Source organism: Aethina tumida, chromosome 4 (assembly GCF_024364675.1).
Source record: "Aethina tumida isolate Nest 87 chromosome 4, icAetTumi1.1, whole genome shotgun sequence".
Lineage (NCBI taxonomy): Eukaryota > Metazoa > Arthropoda > Insecta > Coleoptera > Nitidulidae > Aethina > Aethina tumida.
Genome location: NC_065438.1, coordinates 7,208,665 through 7,224,559, shown reverse-complemented (window position 1 = coordinate 7,224,559; position 15,895 = coordinate 7,208,665). Strand labels below are relative to the sequence as shown.

At 29.8% G+C, this 15,895-nt stretch overlaps 1 protein-coding gene and 1 pseudogene across 1 annotated transcript; both read right to left on the bottom strand.

Annotated features, from left to right (window-relative positions):
- Window positions 1–64: 64 nt before the first annotated feature.
- On the bottom strand, window positions 65–4,391 carry LOC109605144 (propionyl-CoA carboxylase alpha chain, mitochondrial-like; annotated as a pseudogene).
- A 96-nt stretch (window positions 4,392–4,487) lies between these two features.
- On the bottom strand, window positions 4,488–15,329 carry LOC109606040 (propionyl-CoA carboxylase alpha chain, mitochondrial-like). Its single transcript, XM_020022614.2, has 7 exons — window positions 15,035–15,329; window positions 11,463–11,651; window positions 11,237–11,404; window positions 10,933–11,180; window positions 6,581–6,778; window positions 4,728–5,887; window positions 4,488–4,666 (listed from the first exon to the last, which is right to left on the bottom strand). Exons 1-7 carry the CDS (start codon window positions 15,092–15,094, stop codon window positions 4,551–4,553), a joined length of 2,139 nt encoding a protein of 712 aa, XP_019878173.1. The 5' UTR covers window positions 15,095–15,329; the 3' UTR covers window positions 4,488–4,550.
- Window positions 15,330–15,895: the final 566 nt, after the last annotated feature.

Below are 15,895 nucleotides of genomic sequence, written 5' to 3'. Positions count from 1 at the left end.
TAATCAAATTATCATTTTGTGTTTTATATTTAAGACATAGATTGTGAGAGGAACAAAGACGGAGTAATAAAAACAACTAAAATATTTTATTGTAACAATATAAAAAATATAAAATATATTAAAACTTTTATTCCAGTTCCACTAAAACATCATCTTCTCCAACTGTATCTCCGGCTTTCACGTTCACCGTCTTTATCTTTCCTGTTGTTGCTGCCACCATCGAGTTTTGCATTTTCATTGCCTCTGTAAAAATGAATGAAGTGTTACAAACTCAAACAATTCTAAATTAAAATCCGGCACTCACCAATAATACAAAGTTCTTGTCCTTCCGCAACCATATCACCAACAACGCAAGCAACACTCTTCACAAGTCCAGGCATTGGTGACTTCACCAACTTAGAAACATCCACTTTTGGTTTCTCTGGCATCAGATGCAACAAATCCGATGACTTCTTCGATAAAATATTTATCTTGAAGTTAGTCCCTTTGTAAACTATTTGAAATTCACCAGCTGCATTCTTAGAAAACAGTTGCATCACTACAGGTTCATCATTGACTTTAGTTTCGAGAATACTACTGGCCAAATTCAGATCTTTCTTCTCCACCTCATGGATTACATCATTGATTGTCACTTGGAACTTGCCGTTGCTTTGAGTGACGTTGACGTTTAATACCTCTTCGTTTAACCTTGCACTGAGTTGCCATTTTTGAAGCGTCCCTTTATGGATTTTAATTTGAGGCCCGTTCAAATAATTCCTGTTGCGAAGAGAGTTCGTGGCATACAAAGCACAGGCGATTGTTAACAGTTTGTTCTTGTCAGTCTCATTGAGTTGCAGTCCTTTAAAACCGTCAGGATATATTTGTGGCAGGTAATTCGTGCTAATCTTCCCCTGCTTGAAGTTTTCTTCAGTTAAAATGTCCCTGAGTAAAGGAATGTTGTGAGTAACACCTCTGATAATGTACGAATCCAAAGCAGTAATACTTCTGTCGATTGCTTCTTGCCTGTTTTTGCCATAACACACAAGTTTGCAAATCATAGGATCATAATACATACTAATTTCACTTCCTTCTTCGATGCCACTGTCGCATCTAACTCCTGGAAGCTTAGAAGGCTCAATGTACTTGTGCAGCCTTCCTATGCTGGGCAAACCGAAACTCTTGTAAGGATCTTCTGCGTACACTCTGCTTTCGATGGCCCAACCGTTGATCTTCACGTCCTTTTGTTTGATGTTCACCTGTGGCCTTTGACCACACTGATCATCTGCTGGATCAGATCCACACCGGTTCTGCACTCGTCGATGGAAGAGAAGTTGTGGTTCTTGTCGACAAGGATCTCCACTGTAGTGTTAGTGGTAAAAGACACGTAACTAGTTTAACTTTGACAATTAAAAATAGATTGTAAACTCCTAAAAGGATATAAATTTCAACTTCTAGCACCGACATAAAAGTTTGCAGATGAAATATTATATAATTACTAATCAAATTATCATTTTGTGTTTTATATTTAAGACATAGATTGTGAGAGGAACAAAGACGGAGTAATAAAAACAACTAAAATATTTTATTGTAACAATATAAAAAATATAAAATATATTAAAACTTTTATTCCAGTTCCACTAAAACATCATCTTCTCCAACTGTATCTCCGGCTTTCACGTTCACCGTCTTTATCTTTCCTGTTGTTGCTGCCACCATCGAGTTTTGCATTTTCATTGCCTCTGTAAAAATGAATGAAGTGTTACAAACTCAAACAATTCTAAATTAAAATCCGGCACTCACCAATAATACAAAGTTCTTGTCCTTCCGCAACCATATCACCAACAACGCAAGCAACACTCTTCACAAGTCCAGGCATTGGTGACTTCACCAACTTAGAAACATCCACTTTTGGTTTCTCTGGCATCAGATGCAACAAATCCGATGACTTCTTCGATAAAATATTTATCTTGAAGTTAGTCCCTTTGTAAACTATTTGAAATTCACCAGCTGCATTCTTAGAAAACAGTTGCATCACTACAGGTTCATCATTGACTTTAGTTTCGAGAATACTACTGGCCAAATTCAGATCTTTCTTCTCCACCTCATGGATTACATCATTGATTGTCACTTGGAACTTGCCGTTGCTTTGAGTGACGTTGACGTTTAATACCTCTTCGTTTAACCTTGCACTGAGTTGCCATTTTTGAAGCGTCCCTTTATGGATTTTAATTTGAGGCCCGTTCAAATAATTCCTGTTGCGAAGAGAGTTCGTGGCATACAAAGCACAGGCGATTGTTAACAGTTTGTTCTTGTCAGTCTCATTGAGTTGCAGTCCTTTAAAACCGTCAGGATATATTTGTGGCAGGTAATTCGTGCTAATCTTCCCCTGCTTGAAGTTTTCTTCAGTTAAAATGTCCCTGAGTAAAGGAATGTTGTGAGTAACACCTCTGATAATGTACGAATCCAAAGCAGTAATACTTCTGTCGATTGCTTCTTGCCTGTTTTTGCCATAACACACAAGTTTGCAAATCATAGGATCATAATACATACTAATTTCACTTCCTTCTTCGATGCCACTGTCGCATCTAACTCCTGGAAGCTTAGAAGGCTCAATGTACTTGTGCAGCCTTCCTATGCTGGGCAAACCGAAACTCTTGTAAGGATCTTCTGCGTACACTCTGCTTTCGATGGCCCAACCGTTGATCTTCACGTCCTTTTGTTTGATGTTCACCTGTGCCCTTTGACCACACTGATCATCTGCTGGATCAGATCCACACCGGTTCTGCACTCGTCGATGGAAGAGAAGTTGTGGTTCTTGTCGACAAGGATCTCCACTGTAGTGTTAGTGGTAAAAGACACGTAACTAGTTTAACTTTGACAATTAAAAATAGATTGTAAACTCCCAAAAGGATATAAATTTCAACTTCTAGCACCGACATAAAAGTTTGCAGATGAAATATTATATAATTACTAATCAAATTATCATTTTGTGTTTTATATTTAAGACAGATTGTGAGAGGAACAAAGACGGAGTAATAAAAACAACTAAAATATTTTATTGTAACAATATAAAAAATATAAAATATATTAAAACTTTTATTCCAGTTCCACTAAAACATCATCTTCTCCAACTGTATCTCCGGCTTTCACATTCACCGTCTTTATCTTTCCTGTTGTTGCTGCCACCATCGAGTTTTGCATTTTCATTGCCTCTGTAAAAATGAATGAAGTGTTACAAACTCAAACAATTCTAAATTAAAATCCGGCACTCACCAATAATACAAAGTTCTTGTCCTTCCGCAACCATATCACCAACAACGCAAGCAACACTCTTCACAAGTCCAGGCATTGGTGACTTCACCAACTTAGAAACATCCACTTTTGGTTTCTCTGGCATCAGATGCAACAAATCCGATGACTTCTTCGATAAAATATTTATCTTGAAGTTAGTCCCTTTGTAAACTATTTGAAATTCACCAGCTGCATTCTTAGAAAACAGTTGCATCACTACAGGTTCATCATTGACTTTAGTTTCGAGAATACTACTGGCCAAATTCAGATCTTTCTTCACCACCTCATGGACTACATCATTGATTGTCACTTGGAACTTGCCGTTGCTTTGAGTGACGTTGACGTTTAATACCTCTTTGTTTAACCTAGCACTGAGTTGCCATTTTTGAAGCGTCCCTTTATGGATTTTAATTTGAGGCCCGTTCAAATAATTCCTGTTGCGAAGAGAGTTTGTGGCATACAAAGCACAGGCGATTGTTAACAGTTTGTTCTTGTCAGTCTCATTGAGTTGCAGTCCTTTAAAACCGTCAGGATAAATTTGTGGCAGGTAATTCGTGCTGATCTTCCCCTGTTTGAAGTTTTCTTCAGTTAAAATGTCTCTGAGTAAAGGAATGTTGTGAGTAACACCTCTGATAATGTACGAATCCAAAGCAGTAATACTTCTGTCGATTGCTTCTTGCCTGTTTTTGCCATAACACACAAGTTTGCATATCATGGGATCATAATACATGCTAATTTCACTTCCTTCTTCGATGCCACTGTCGCATCTAACTCCTGGAAGCTTAGAAAGCTCAATGTACTTGTGCAGCCTTCCTATGCTAGGCAAACCGAAACTCTTGTAAGGATCTTCTGCGTACACTCTGCTTTCGATGGCCCAACCGTTGATCTTCACGTCCTTTTGTTTGATGTTCACCTGTGCCCTTTGACCACACTGATCATCTGCTGGATCAGATCCACACCGGTTCTGCACTCGTCGATGGAAGAGAAGTTGTGGTTCTTGTCGACAAGGATCTCCACTGTAGTGTTAGTGGTAAAAGACACGTAACTAGCTTAACTTTGACAATTAAAAATAGATTGTAAACTCCTAAAAGGATATAAATTTCAACTTCTAGCACCGACATAAAAGTTTGCAGATGAAATATTATATAATTACTAATCAAATTATCATTTTGTGTTTTATATTTAAGACATAGATTGTGAGAGGAACAAAGACGGAGTAATAAAAACAACTAAAATATTTTATTGTAACAATATAAAAAATATAAAATATATTAAAACTTTTATTCCAGTTCCACTAAAACATCATCTTCTCCAACTGTATCTCCGGCTTTCACGTTCACCGTCTTTATCTTTCCTGTTGTTGCTGCCACCATCGAGTTTTGCATTTTCATTGCCTCTGTAAAAATGAATGAAGTGTTACAAACTCAAACAATTCTAAATTAAAATCCGGCACTCACCAATAATACAAAGTTCTTGTCCTTCCGCAACCATATCACCAACAACGCAAGCAACACTCTTCACAAGTCCAGGCATTGGTGACTTCACCAACTTAGAAACATCCACTTTTGGTTTCTCTGGCATCAGATGCAACAAATCCGATGACTTCTTCGATAAAATATTTATCTTGAAGTTAGTCCCTTTGTAAACTATTTGAAATTCACCAGCTGCATTCTTAGAAAACAGTTGCATCACTACAGGTTCATCATTGACTTTAGTTTCGAGAATACTACTGGCCAAATTCAGATCTTTCTTCTCCACCTCATGGATTACATCATTGATTGTCACTTGGAACTTGCCGTTGCTTTGAGTGACGTTGACGTTTAATACCTCTTCGTTTAACCTTGCACTGAGTTGCCATTTTTGAAGCGTCCCTTTATGGATTTTAATTTGAGGCCCGTTCAAATAATTCCTGTTGCGAAGAGAGTTCGTGGCATACAAAGCACAGGCGATTGTTAACAGTTTGTTCTTGTCAGTCTCATTGAGTTGCAGTCCTTTAAAACCGTCAGGATATATTTGTGGCAGGTAATTCGTGCTAATCTTCCCCTGCTTGAAGTTTTCTTCAGTTAAAATGTCCCTGAGTAAAGGAATGTTGTGAGTAACACCTCTGATAATGTACGAATCCAAAGCAGTAATACTTCTGTCGATTGCTTCTTGCCTGTTTTTGCCATAACACACAAGTTTGCAAATCATAGGATCATAATACATACTAATTTCACTTCCTTCTTCGATGCCACTGTCGCATCTAACTCCTGGAAGCTTAGAAGGCTCAATGTACTTGTGCAGCCTTCCTATGCTGGGCAAACCGAAACTCTTGTAAGGATCTTCTGCGTACACTCTGCTTTCGATGGCCCAACCGTTGATCTTCACGTCTTCCTGTTTGATATTCAACTTGTGGCCTTTGGCCACCCGTATCATCTGCTGGACCAGATCTACACCAGTTATGCACTCGGTGATGGGATGTTCGACTTGAAGTCTGGTGTTCATTTCGAGGAAGTAGAAGTTGCGGTTTTCGTCCACGAGGAACTCTACGGTTCCGGCTGAAGAGTAGCCCAGTTGTTTGCACAGGTTCACTGCCTGTTGACCCATGGCCCTCCTCGTTTCTTCGTCCAAGAAAACACTGGAAAAAGCAGTTGATAATTATGTACTGTTTCTGTTCAATTAATTAATTTTTAATTAATAATATTTGTATATTTGGAACAAGGGTAATTAAAATTTGAAATTTATAACTGGAAATATATTAATTATGAAATAATTTTGTCATTTCCATGACCCCATAAAAACCAAATAAATTCCACACCCCTTTGTTAAAATTACACATTTCTGCTTTAATATATTTTTATGACAAATAAATAATAACTTTAATAATCCCGTAATTAAACAGGCACTCATAAAGGCAATAAATATTGCGATATACATATGAGGCTGGTTTTTCATAAAGCATTTTTAAATTATAGATGGCAGAAATCACGGTCCTTGGTATTTATTACCCGGGGTTTGAGCTATGTGCACATCTATTATGGAAATGTACACATATTTTTAATTTGAAATAATCTCATTCGACCTCCACGCACGCCATACTAAAAACATATTTTTACTATAGAAAATTAATGCTTTCAATGTGTAATTGCGACGGTTTGAATAAACACACACGATATTAGTCTGTAAATAAAATTATCTATATTTTAGTATTATCAAGAGTTGGAAACATAAATTCTCCTTTAACATGACATAACTTTAAAGGTAAACGTTTCTGTGAATTTTTATTCAGTAATTTTATTGTCCTACAATTTGAACCAATTTCAGTATTTACCTTGGAGCTTCTTCTATGACTTTTTGGTTTCTTCTCTGAATACTGCACTCTCTTTCGTTCAGATAAATCACGTTCCCATGTTTATCACCCAATACTTGTATTTCAATGTGACGAGGGTTGTCGATGAATTTCTCGACCAGCATCCTACTGTCCCCGAAACTGGACAGGGCTTCCTGCGTGGACAGCTTGAACCCTTCCCTGAAAAACAAAATGCCCAGCAGATTACGGCAAATGTTTGCGAAACCTTCGCCGGCATCGACAATGGAGCCGTCGAACGAATCGAACCCGGCCAAATTAAATTTGTTCAGGTCCATTTGCGTTCGGGGTACCTTTTTAATAATTCAAATATTAATTTTATCGCACGATTTATGTTTTACATTAATAATGCATTAGTCCAGTTTGTTGTTCCAACGCAAAACGGCGTATCAAATTATGATACAGTATCAAAAATTGATTTCGACGTTGTACGGACTGAAATAATATAAATTTGCAATTAAATCTGTTTTACGATGGCATTTTCGGTCGTTTCCAATATAATTCTGCGATGCGAATTCGGGCATTGAGCACACATAGGTTGACCCAGTAAAGCAGATAGAGAAGCTGATATGGAAATTAATAGATAAGCTCAGGCATTATATACTAATATTCAATGTACACAGGACTATTAATATTGATAATGGCATTTCACACAATACATATTAATTGTGTTGTCTGGTGTTCGGTTTCTATTTATTCTATTTGCAATATTGTATATGACAAAACAAGTTTTTTTCGTTTGAAGGATTCTATAGTAAATTATTTTTAAAAATTAAAATAAACATATAAATATGAAATATATAATTTAATATATTGTTTCCAATTATATAAAATAAAATCGTGTTCAGCTTTAAAGAAGTATTTTAAATTAATTAACTTTATTTATTCCTTCCAGTTCTTTTGTAGATGCTATATTACAGTCAATTATATTTTTTATTGTAATTTAATAATATTTTCTTGATAATTATATTAAAATTATAATTAAAAATAATTATATTATTATTAACTAATATTAATTTTTGAATACAATGCAATGATTCTATAACAGAATATTTTTAATATTAACATCTAAATATGAAATATATAATTTAATATATAGTCTCCAATTATATGAAATAAAATCTTGTTCAACTTTAAAGAAGTATTTTAAATTTATTAATCAACTTAACTTATTTCTTCCAATTCTGCTATAGATGCTTATACATAATATTATTGTCAATTATATTTTTATATGATTTAATTTCTTGAAAATTATATTAAAATTATAATTAATAATTAATATTAATATTAATTACTGTATATAGAAAAATATATTTTTTTCTTCTCAAAGATTTTTTAAAATTAAATATAAATATGAAATATATAATTTAATATATTATTTCAAATTATATAAAAAGTATTTTAAATTAATTAACTTAACTTACTTCTTCCAGTTCTTCTGTAGATGCTTATAAACTATTGTATATTATTTTCAATTATATTTTTTATTGCAATTTAATTTGAATATCTTGAAAATTATACTAAAATTATAATTAATAATAATTTTAATATTAATTAATATTAATATTAATTACTGTATATAGAAAAATATGTTTTTCTCTTCGCTATGATTATATAGCAAATTATTTTTAAAAACTAAAAATATAAATATGAAGTATATAATTTACTATATTGTTTCAAATTACATAAAACAAAATCTTGATCAACTTTAAAGAAGTATTTTAAATTAATTAAATTAACTTGCTTCTTCCAGTTCTTCTGTAGATGTTTATAAACTATTGTATATTATTTTCAATTATATTTTATATTGAAAATTATATTAAAATTATAATTAATAATATTATTATTATCAAATAATATTAATATTAATTACTGTATATAGAAAAATATATTTTTTTCTTCTCAAAGATTCTTTAGTAAATTATTTTTAAAATTAAATATAAATATGAAATATATAATTTAATATATTATTTCAAATTATATAAAACAAAATCTTGATCAACTTTAAAGAAGTATTTTAAATTACTTAAATTAACTTACTTCTTCCAGTTCTTCTGTAGATGTTTATAAACTATTGTATATTATTTTCAATTACATTTTTTATTGAAATCTAATTTTAATATCTTGAAAATTATATTAAAATTATAATTAATAATAATATTATTATTAAATAATATTTTTTACTTCGCAATAATTCTATAGCAAATTATTTTTAAAAACTAAAAATATAAATATGAAATATATAATTTAATATATTGTTTCCATTTATATGAAAAAAAATCTTGTTTAACTTTATAGAAGTATTTTAAAATAATCAACTTAACTTACTTCTTTCAGTTCTTCTGTAGATGCTTATAAACTATTGTATATTATTTTCAATTATATTTTTTATTGAAATTTTAATATCTTGAAAATTATATTAAAATTAAAATTAATAATAATATTATTATTAAATAATATTAATATTAATTACTATATACAGAAAAATATATTTTTTACTTCGGAATGATTCTATAGCAATTTATTTTTAAAAACCAAAAATATAAATATGAAATATATAATTTAATATATTGTTTCCATTTATATGAAGTAAAATCTTGTTTAACTTTATAGAAGTATTTTAAAATAATCAACTAACTTTCAGTTTTTCTTGCTTATAAACTATATTATTTTCAATTATATTTTTTAATGCAATTTGATATTATTTTATTGAAAATTTTATTAAAATTATAATAAATAATAATATTATGATTAATTAACATTAATATTAAATATTGTATATAGCAAAACATATTTTTTTCTTCACAATGATTCTACAGTAAATTATTTTTAAAAACTAAAATATAAATATGAAATATATAATTTAATATATTGTTTCAAACTATATGAAACGAAATCTTGTTCAACTTTAAAGAAGTATTTTAAATTAATCATCTTCACTTACTTCTTCCACTTCTTCTGTAGATGCTTATAAGCTATATTATTTTCAATTATATTTTATATTGTAATTTAATATTATTTTCTTGAAAATTATATTAAAATTTTTCAATATAATCTTTGTATTCTTCAAAATCAGATGGATATTTTAATTAATATTCTGTTCAAATTAAGGACCCATAATATATAAGGTGTTTCTAAAATAGGTGATCAAAATTTGGGAACACAGGATACGTCTATTAATGAAGATAATCTAAATATTTTTTTTATTTCTCCTATAGAAATTACTTTTCTGTCACATTTACTTTATTCAATTATTAAAACTGAAATATCCTAAAAACATGAAATTCTTAATAGTTTTAAAAATATTCATTGACGTTGAATATTCGTATATATACTAAAAAATTATTAAATTGAATTGTAAGTAAATTTGTTATTGTTGTGTCTTCTATGCAACTAGTCAATCTATTTTTTTTTTCTGTAGGCAAAATTATACAAACTTTTTACTTTAGGGGCCTTCATTCATCATATTCAGAGATGGGTCAAAATTATACAACAAAAAAGATTTTATACAAAGTGTTAATGATAAATTAAATGACACAGATTTAATCATTAAAAGTCTCTTTCAAAATTAAATATTTATGTCAATTCAGATAAACATATGTAACATTTTTTAGAAGAATAAGAATATAGTAGTTTTTATGATACTGTATAAAATTACAATAGTAACTTAATATTAGTTTAACAGTTAACAACAAGGACTAATGGCCAAAATATTTAACATTTTAAAAATGTCCCTAATAGTGATATCTACTATATGTATTTTAGAATAATACATACTATTGAGCCAAAAATACATAAATATATTAAAAAAGGTATTTTTTAAATATAAAATTCAGGGGTCGCATTTTTTTTCAGGAGAAACTTTATTTAGATTTTCTACATTATTTTGACCATGTATTTTAGAAACACCTTGTATTTAGCATAACAATGGGAGTCTCCACGTGTATTCAGCTTAGTCGTAATTTTTTATCTTATTTGACTGAACGATTATCAAAGTTTAGACATCTTAAAGATAAAAGAGTCTCAAGCAATATAAATAACATAAACATGTATATTAACTATTAATTAATAATAAAAAATGAGTATAATTATTATTTGCCCAGATAAAATGTAATAAGATTCAAAAAGAACTTTGAACCAAAGAATCCACATCATCGTTAAACAATGTTAATATTAATAACTTCTTTTGATACCAAATTTCATCATCATTACATGGCATAAATAGTTATCTCATTAATATTCGAAATCTATTAAGCGTGTGCATTGCATCGTTGTTTCCTTCATGTCTGTCAAATCTATAAACAATAAAACTGTACCTCGCGTCTTCGTCATTTCTGGCAATCCTCATCCCTTTGCCACCACCTCCGGCCGAAGCCTTGATCATAACGGGATAGCCGATCTCCCTCGAAATCTCGACGCAGTGATCCGCGTCCCGGACCACCCCATCAAAGCCCGGAATCGTGTTGACGCCGGCCGCCATCGCCAACCGCTTCGACTCCAACTTGTCCCCCATGCCGGTGATCGCCTTCGCCGACGGTCCCACGAACGCCACCTTCTCCTCCTCCTGTTCGAAACCTACGTTAAGATTTTTATGCGGTCACTTTGCGAGTGCGGACGTACCAGCATGCCGACGAAGTTGGCGTTCTCCGACAGGAACCCGTAGCCCGGGTGGACGGCCTCGGCGCCCGTCCGTCGCACCGCGTCCATGATCTTCGACATCACCAGGTAGGAGTCGGACGCCGGCGCCGGACCGATGAACACCCTTTCGTCCGCCAACTTTACATGTCTCTGTTATTAAATTTAATGTCGTTAAGCATTGGTCTTTGATTAATTTGCGGTTTCTTACGGATTGTGCGTCCGCCACGGAATAAACGGCGACGCTTTTAATGCCCATTCGTTTCGCCGTGTTTATTACTCTGCACGCGATTTCGCCGCGGTTCGCTATCAGGATTTTGCCGAAAGTCGGCTCCTTGGGGTCGATGGGGTCCAACGTGTATATTCCCCGGCGTTGCAGTTTTGTTTGGCCATTGTATATCTGTAAATAATAACACAATATTGTTTTAAAAATCAATTCGTTCGTGTTTGATATGCCGTAAAAAATTATTGAGCGTTCGTTTTAGTTTATAGATAACAAATACGTTTAAATATTGAAGTTTATTGTGTTTTAAATTGTAAATTTACCGGACAGATAATGCTTTTGTAAATTTAATTAAAAGAAAATGTACTGTATACAATTTATTATAAAAACAAATAATCATTCCCTTTAAATATTGCACTTTGTATATTTTATATTTAATGTAAAAAATAAATTGTAAATATTATCGTCGTTCAATATAACAAACATGATTTTAATTTTTAGTGATGCGATAAAAATAAATAAAACTCAATTTTATATTATAAAATATTTGTGTTATATTTGTATGCATTTTTATTACAAATTCTTTAAATTAAAACAATATACATATTTACTGTGAATGTAAATATTTATGAATATAAAATATTAACCTATATAAAATACTCGTGGTAAACAAAAATATATTTCTATTTAAATAGTGTGGCTCCTCATCTCACCAAATATATAATTATTAAAATAAATATTTGTTCCAAAACAAGTTTTTATGTTTTCCATAAAAAATACACATTTTTATGACAAATTTAATTTAAAAAAAAAACTAAGAACTCAAAAATTACTGTAAAATATATTATTTATAAACTTTAATAAACATAGAAACTTAATATTAAAAATGTAAATATGAAATATATAATTTAATATATTTTTTCCAATTATATAAAACAAAATCTTGTTCACCTTTAAAGAAGTATTTTAAATTAATCAACTTAACTTACTTCTTCCAGTTCTTCTTTAGATGCTGTTTATTAAATATATAAATATATTATTTTCAATTATACTTTTTATTGCCATTTAATATTATTTTATTGAAAATTATATTAAAATTATTATTATTATTATTATTATTAATATTATTAAATAATGATTCTATAGCAAATTATATTATTATTAATTAACATTAATATTAATTATTGTATATAAGAAAACAAGATTTTTTTCTACGCAATGATTCTGAAGCAAATTATTTATAAAATTAAATATTATTATGAAATGTACAATTTAATATATTGTTTACAAATTATATAAAACAAAATCTTGTTCAACTTTAAAGAAGTATTTTAAATTAATCAACTTACTTCTTCCAGTTCTTCTGCAGATGCTTATAAATTATATTATTTTCAATTACATTTTTATTGCAATTTGATATTTTATTGAAAAATATATTGATATAATTAATAATAATAATAATAATATTAATTAACATTAATATTAATTACTGTATATAGCAAAACATATTTGTTTCTTCTCAAGGATTCCATAGCAAATTATTTTTAAAAATTAAAACTGTAAATATGAAATATATAATTTAATATATTTTTTCCAATTAAGATATGTTAATTGGAAAAAATAAAATACATGAAACAGACATAAAATCTTGTTCAACTTAAAGAAGTATTTTAAATTAATTAACTTAACTTATTTCTTCATGTTCTTCTGTAGATGCTTATAAACTTATTATCTTCAATTATATTTTTTATTGTAATTTAATATTATTTTCTTGAAAATTATATTAAAATTATAATTAATAATAATATTATTATAAACTAATATTAATATTAATTATTGTATGTCATGATTTTTTCTCTTAGTAATGATTCTATAGGAAATTATTTTTAAAATTAACATATAAATATAAAAAACTAAGAACATAAAAATTACTGTAAAATATATTATTTATAAACTTAACTTTGAAACTTAATATTAATTAAAATAGTTTAATTAACACAGTAGTGGCCAGCTTCCAGTTCAGGCCAAATATTTTTAGAAAAACAATATTTTTTAAGATTTTTTGTAACAATTATAAATAAAAACCTATTTTTAAATATTAATATAATTAATAATAAATTAATATTAATAATAATCAATTAATATTAAATAGTAATCCATTAATATTAATAATAATCAATCATTATTAATTAGTTAATTTCTTAAAATAGTTTATATTAAAAATAGGAGCTGTACTATTTGAATTGTAAACCTGTATCTGTAATATTTATTGTTTTTTCTGTTTATATTTGGCAACAATATTTTTTTGTTTTATGATCTAATATTATTATTATTTTAATAATTGATCATAGTTTTAATTATACAATGACCATTTAAGACAATTGTATTTTAAGACTATAAATAAGAAAACGAAACAATTGTACCTTCATCCAACAGCCAAAGAGCAAAAATAAAGTAAAATCCAATTTTGACTTGCTTAGGACCACATTCACTGTACTACAGAACATGGGACAAGTAGTTTTTAGTGACAGGTCTAAATTCAATTTATAAAAAATAATGGTACTGCTTATGTTAAACATCCTGCAGGGACAAAACTACACGAAAAGTTTGTTATACCCACAGTGAAACAGGGTGGCGGTTCAATTATTCTAAAGGGATGCTTTAATTCTTCTGACATAGGTCCCTTAAACTCATTTGCATACAGGAATATAGTAAACAACAATTTGTTTCCGTGTATTGAAGGAATGATGCTCATAATAAATGTTTTTCAACACGAAAACTATCCCAAATACAAGTCCAAATTGTGATGGACTGATTAAAAGACCAAAGCATCGATGTTTTGTCTTCCCCGTTCTAATCTCCAGACATCACACTTATTGAAAATATGGGGGATCACGTTTATAACAAAATTCGACATAAAAATTTTACAAATTTAAATGAATTCATCACAGCAATTCAAGAAACTTGAAGAAATATAGTCTTGTCGTATATTTAAAAAATGATTGATGGGACAAAATTATAAGACGAAATAGAGACACAAGTGTTAAATTACTTAACACAGATTTAATCATAATAATTCCCTTTTAAAATTAAAGTTGCTATATTTATGTCCAGCTCAATTCAGAAAAATAATAACTTTTTATACCAGCAGAATAATATTATAGTAGTTTTTAAAATACTGTACGAAAGAGCAATGGTACATTAATATTATTTTATTTTTATGTTAAATAAAAGAGTTATTGCCAAAATATATAACATTTTTAAAAATTGCTATAATATGGCCATCACTGTATATTGTAAAAACTAAATAAATAAAAACAGCTGTTATGTATAATATTTAACAGAAATTGACTGGTAAATAGTTTAATCCACCAATAATCTTGTTATCTGGTCTTATCGTTTTATTAAAAACAATTCAATTTCGATCTAATTTTATTTTAATGTACTGTACTAATGTTACTTTCCCATGAAAATAATTTGTAACTTAACTAGATTTAACAACCTTGAAATTAATTCCAGACAATAAACAACATCATGTTAAACAGAACAATATTACTTACCTTTAATTTAGTCAAACCGTTCCAATTGTCGATCAAAAATTTGGGCACTTTCACAGACATTTTCCAAAAAGAAAAATCCAAAAACAAACCACGTTGTCAAAACTGTGGCATCGGCAACACAACTAAACACGATTCAAGGTTTTCGAAACAGTTTTGAAACTCTTATCGAACAGTAGCTTCTTATGATGAAACTGTAAACGTAATTTGCAGATATCTTCTCCAACATCACCGCGGTCAGTGTGTAATTTATTTATACACATTTGTACGTAACAGATAACATGTTATCTCGTCCGTTGTTTACGACGATGTTGAAAGTGGGTTTTCGATCCACGGGTTCGAACTTAATTTACTATCTGAAGGTACGTTTCATTGAGTACCACGTTGGAGGAAGTGGAACCAAACCGGTTGTATCACTGATAATGGCATTGAACTTTACACCACTTTTTGATCTTGATATAAACACCAAATAAAGACAAACATTAATATATGAAATTCTAAATTTAAAGATCTCCTACAAATAATACAAATTTAATAATATATAATACATTTATATCCACAGGGTTTCATTAAACGATCACTCCCTCGAAATTTGAACTTTCGCCCCCCCCCTATTTAATATTTCTTTTGCTCCTTTTGATCAGAGGGGCGCTAAAAGCTTTAATTTGAAACAAGCTCATTCATTCGGCCCTCGCATTCATAAATACTGAATTGAAAAAAGATTAAAATATTCTCGAAATATGATTCTGATTCAAGTATTTCTTTTATCTCGGTCGATTGAAATGCGGGGGAGTTTTAAACAGTTTGACCTTTGTTAATCTGGTCCTGGTTGTAATGGGGTGGAAATTTCTTGCTTAGCGAAAT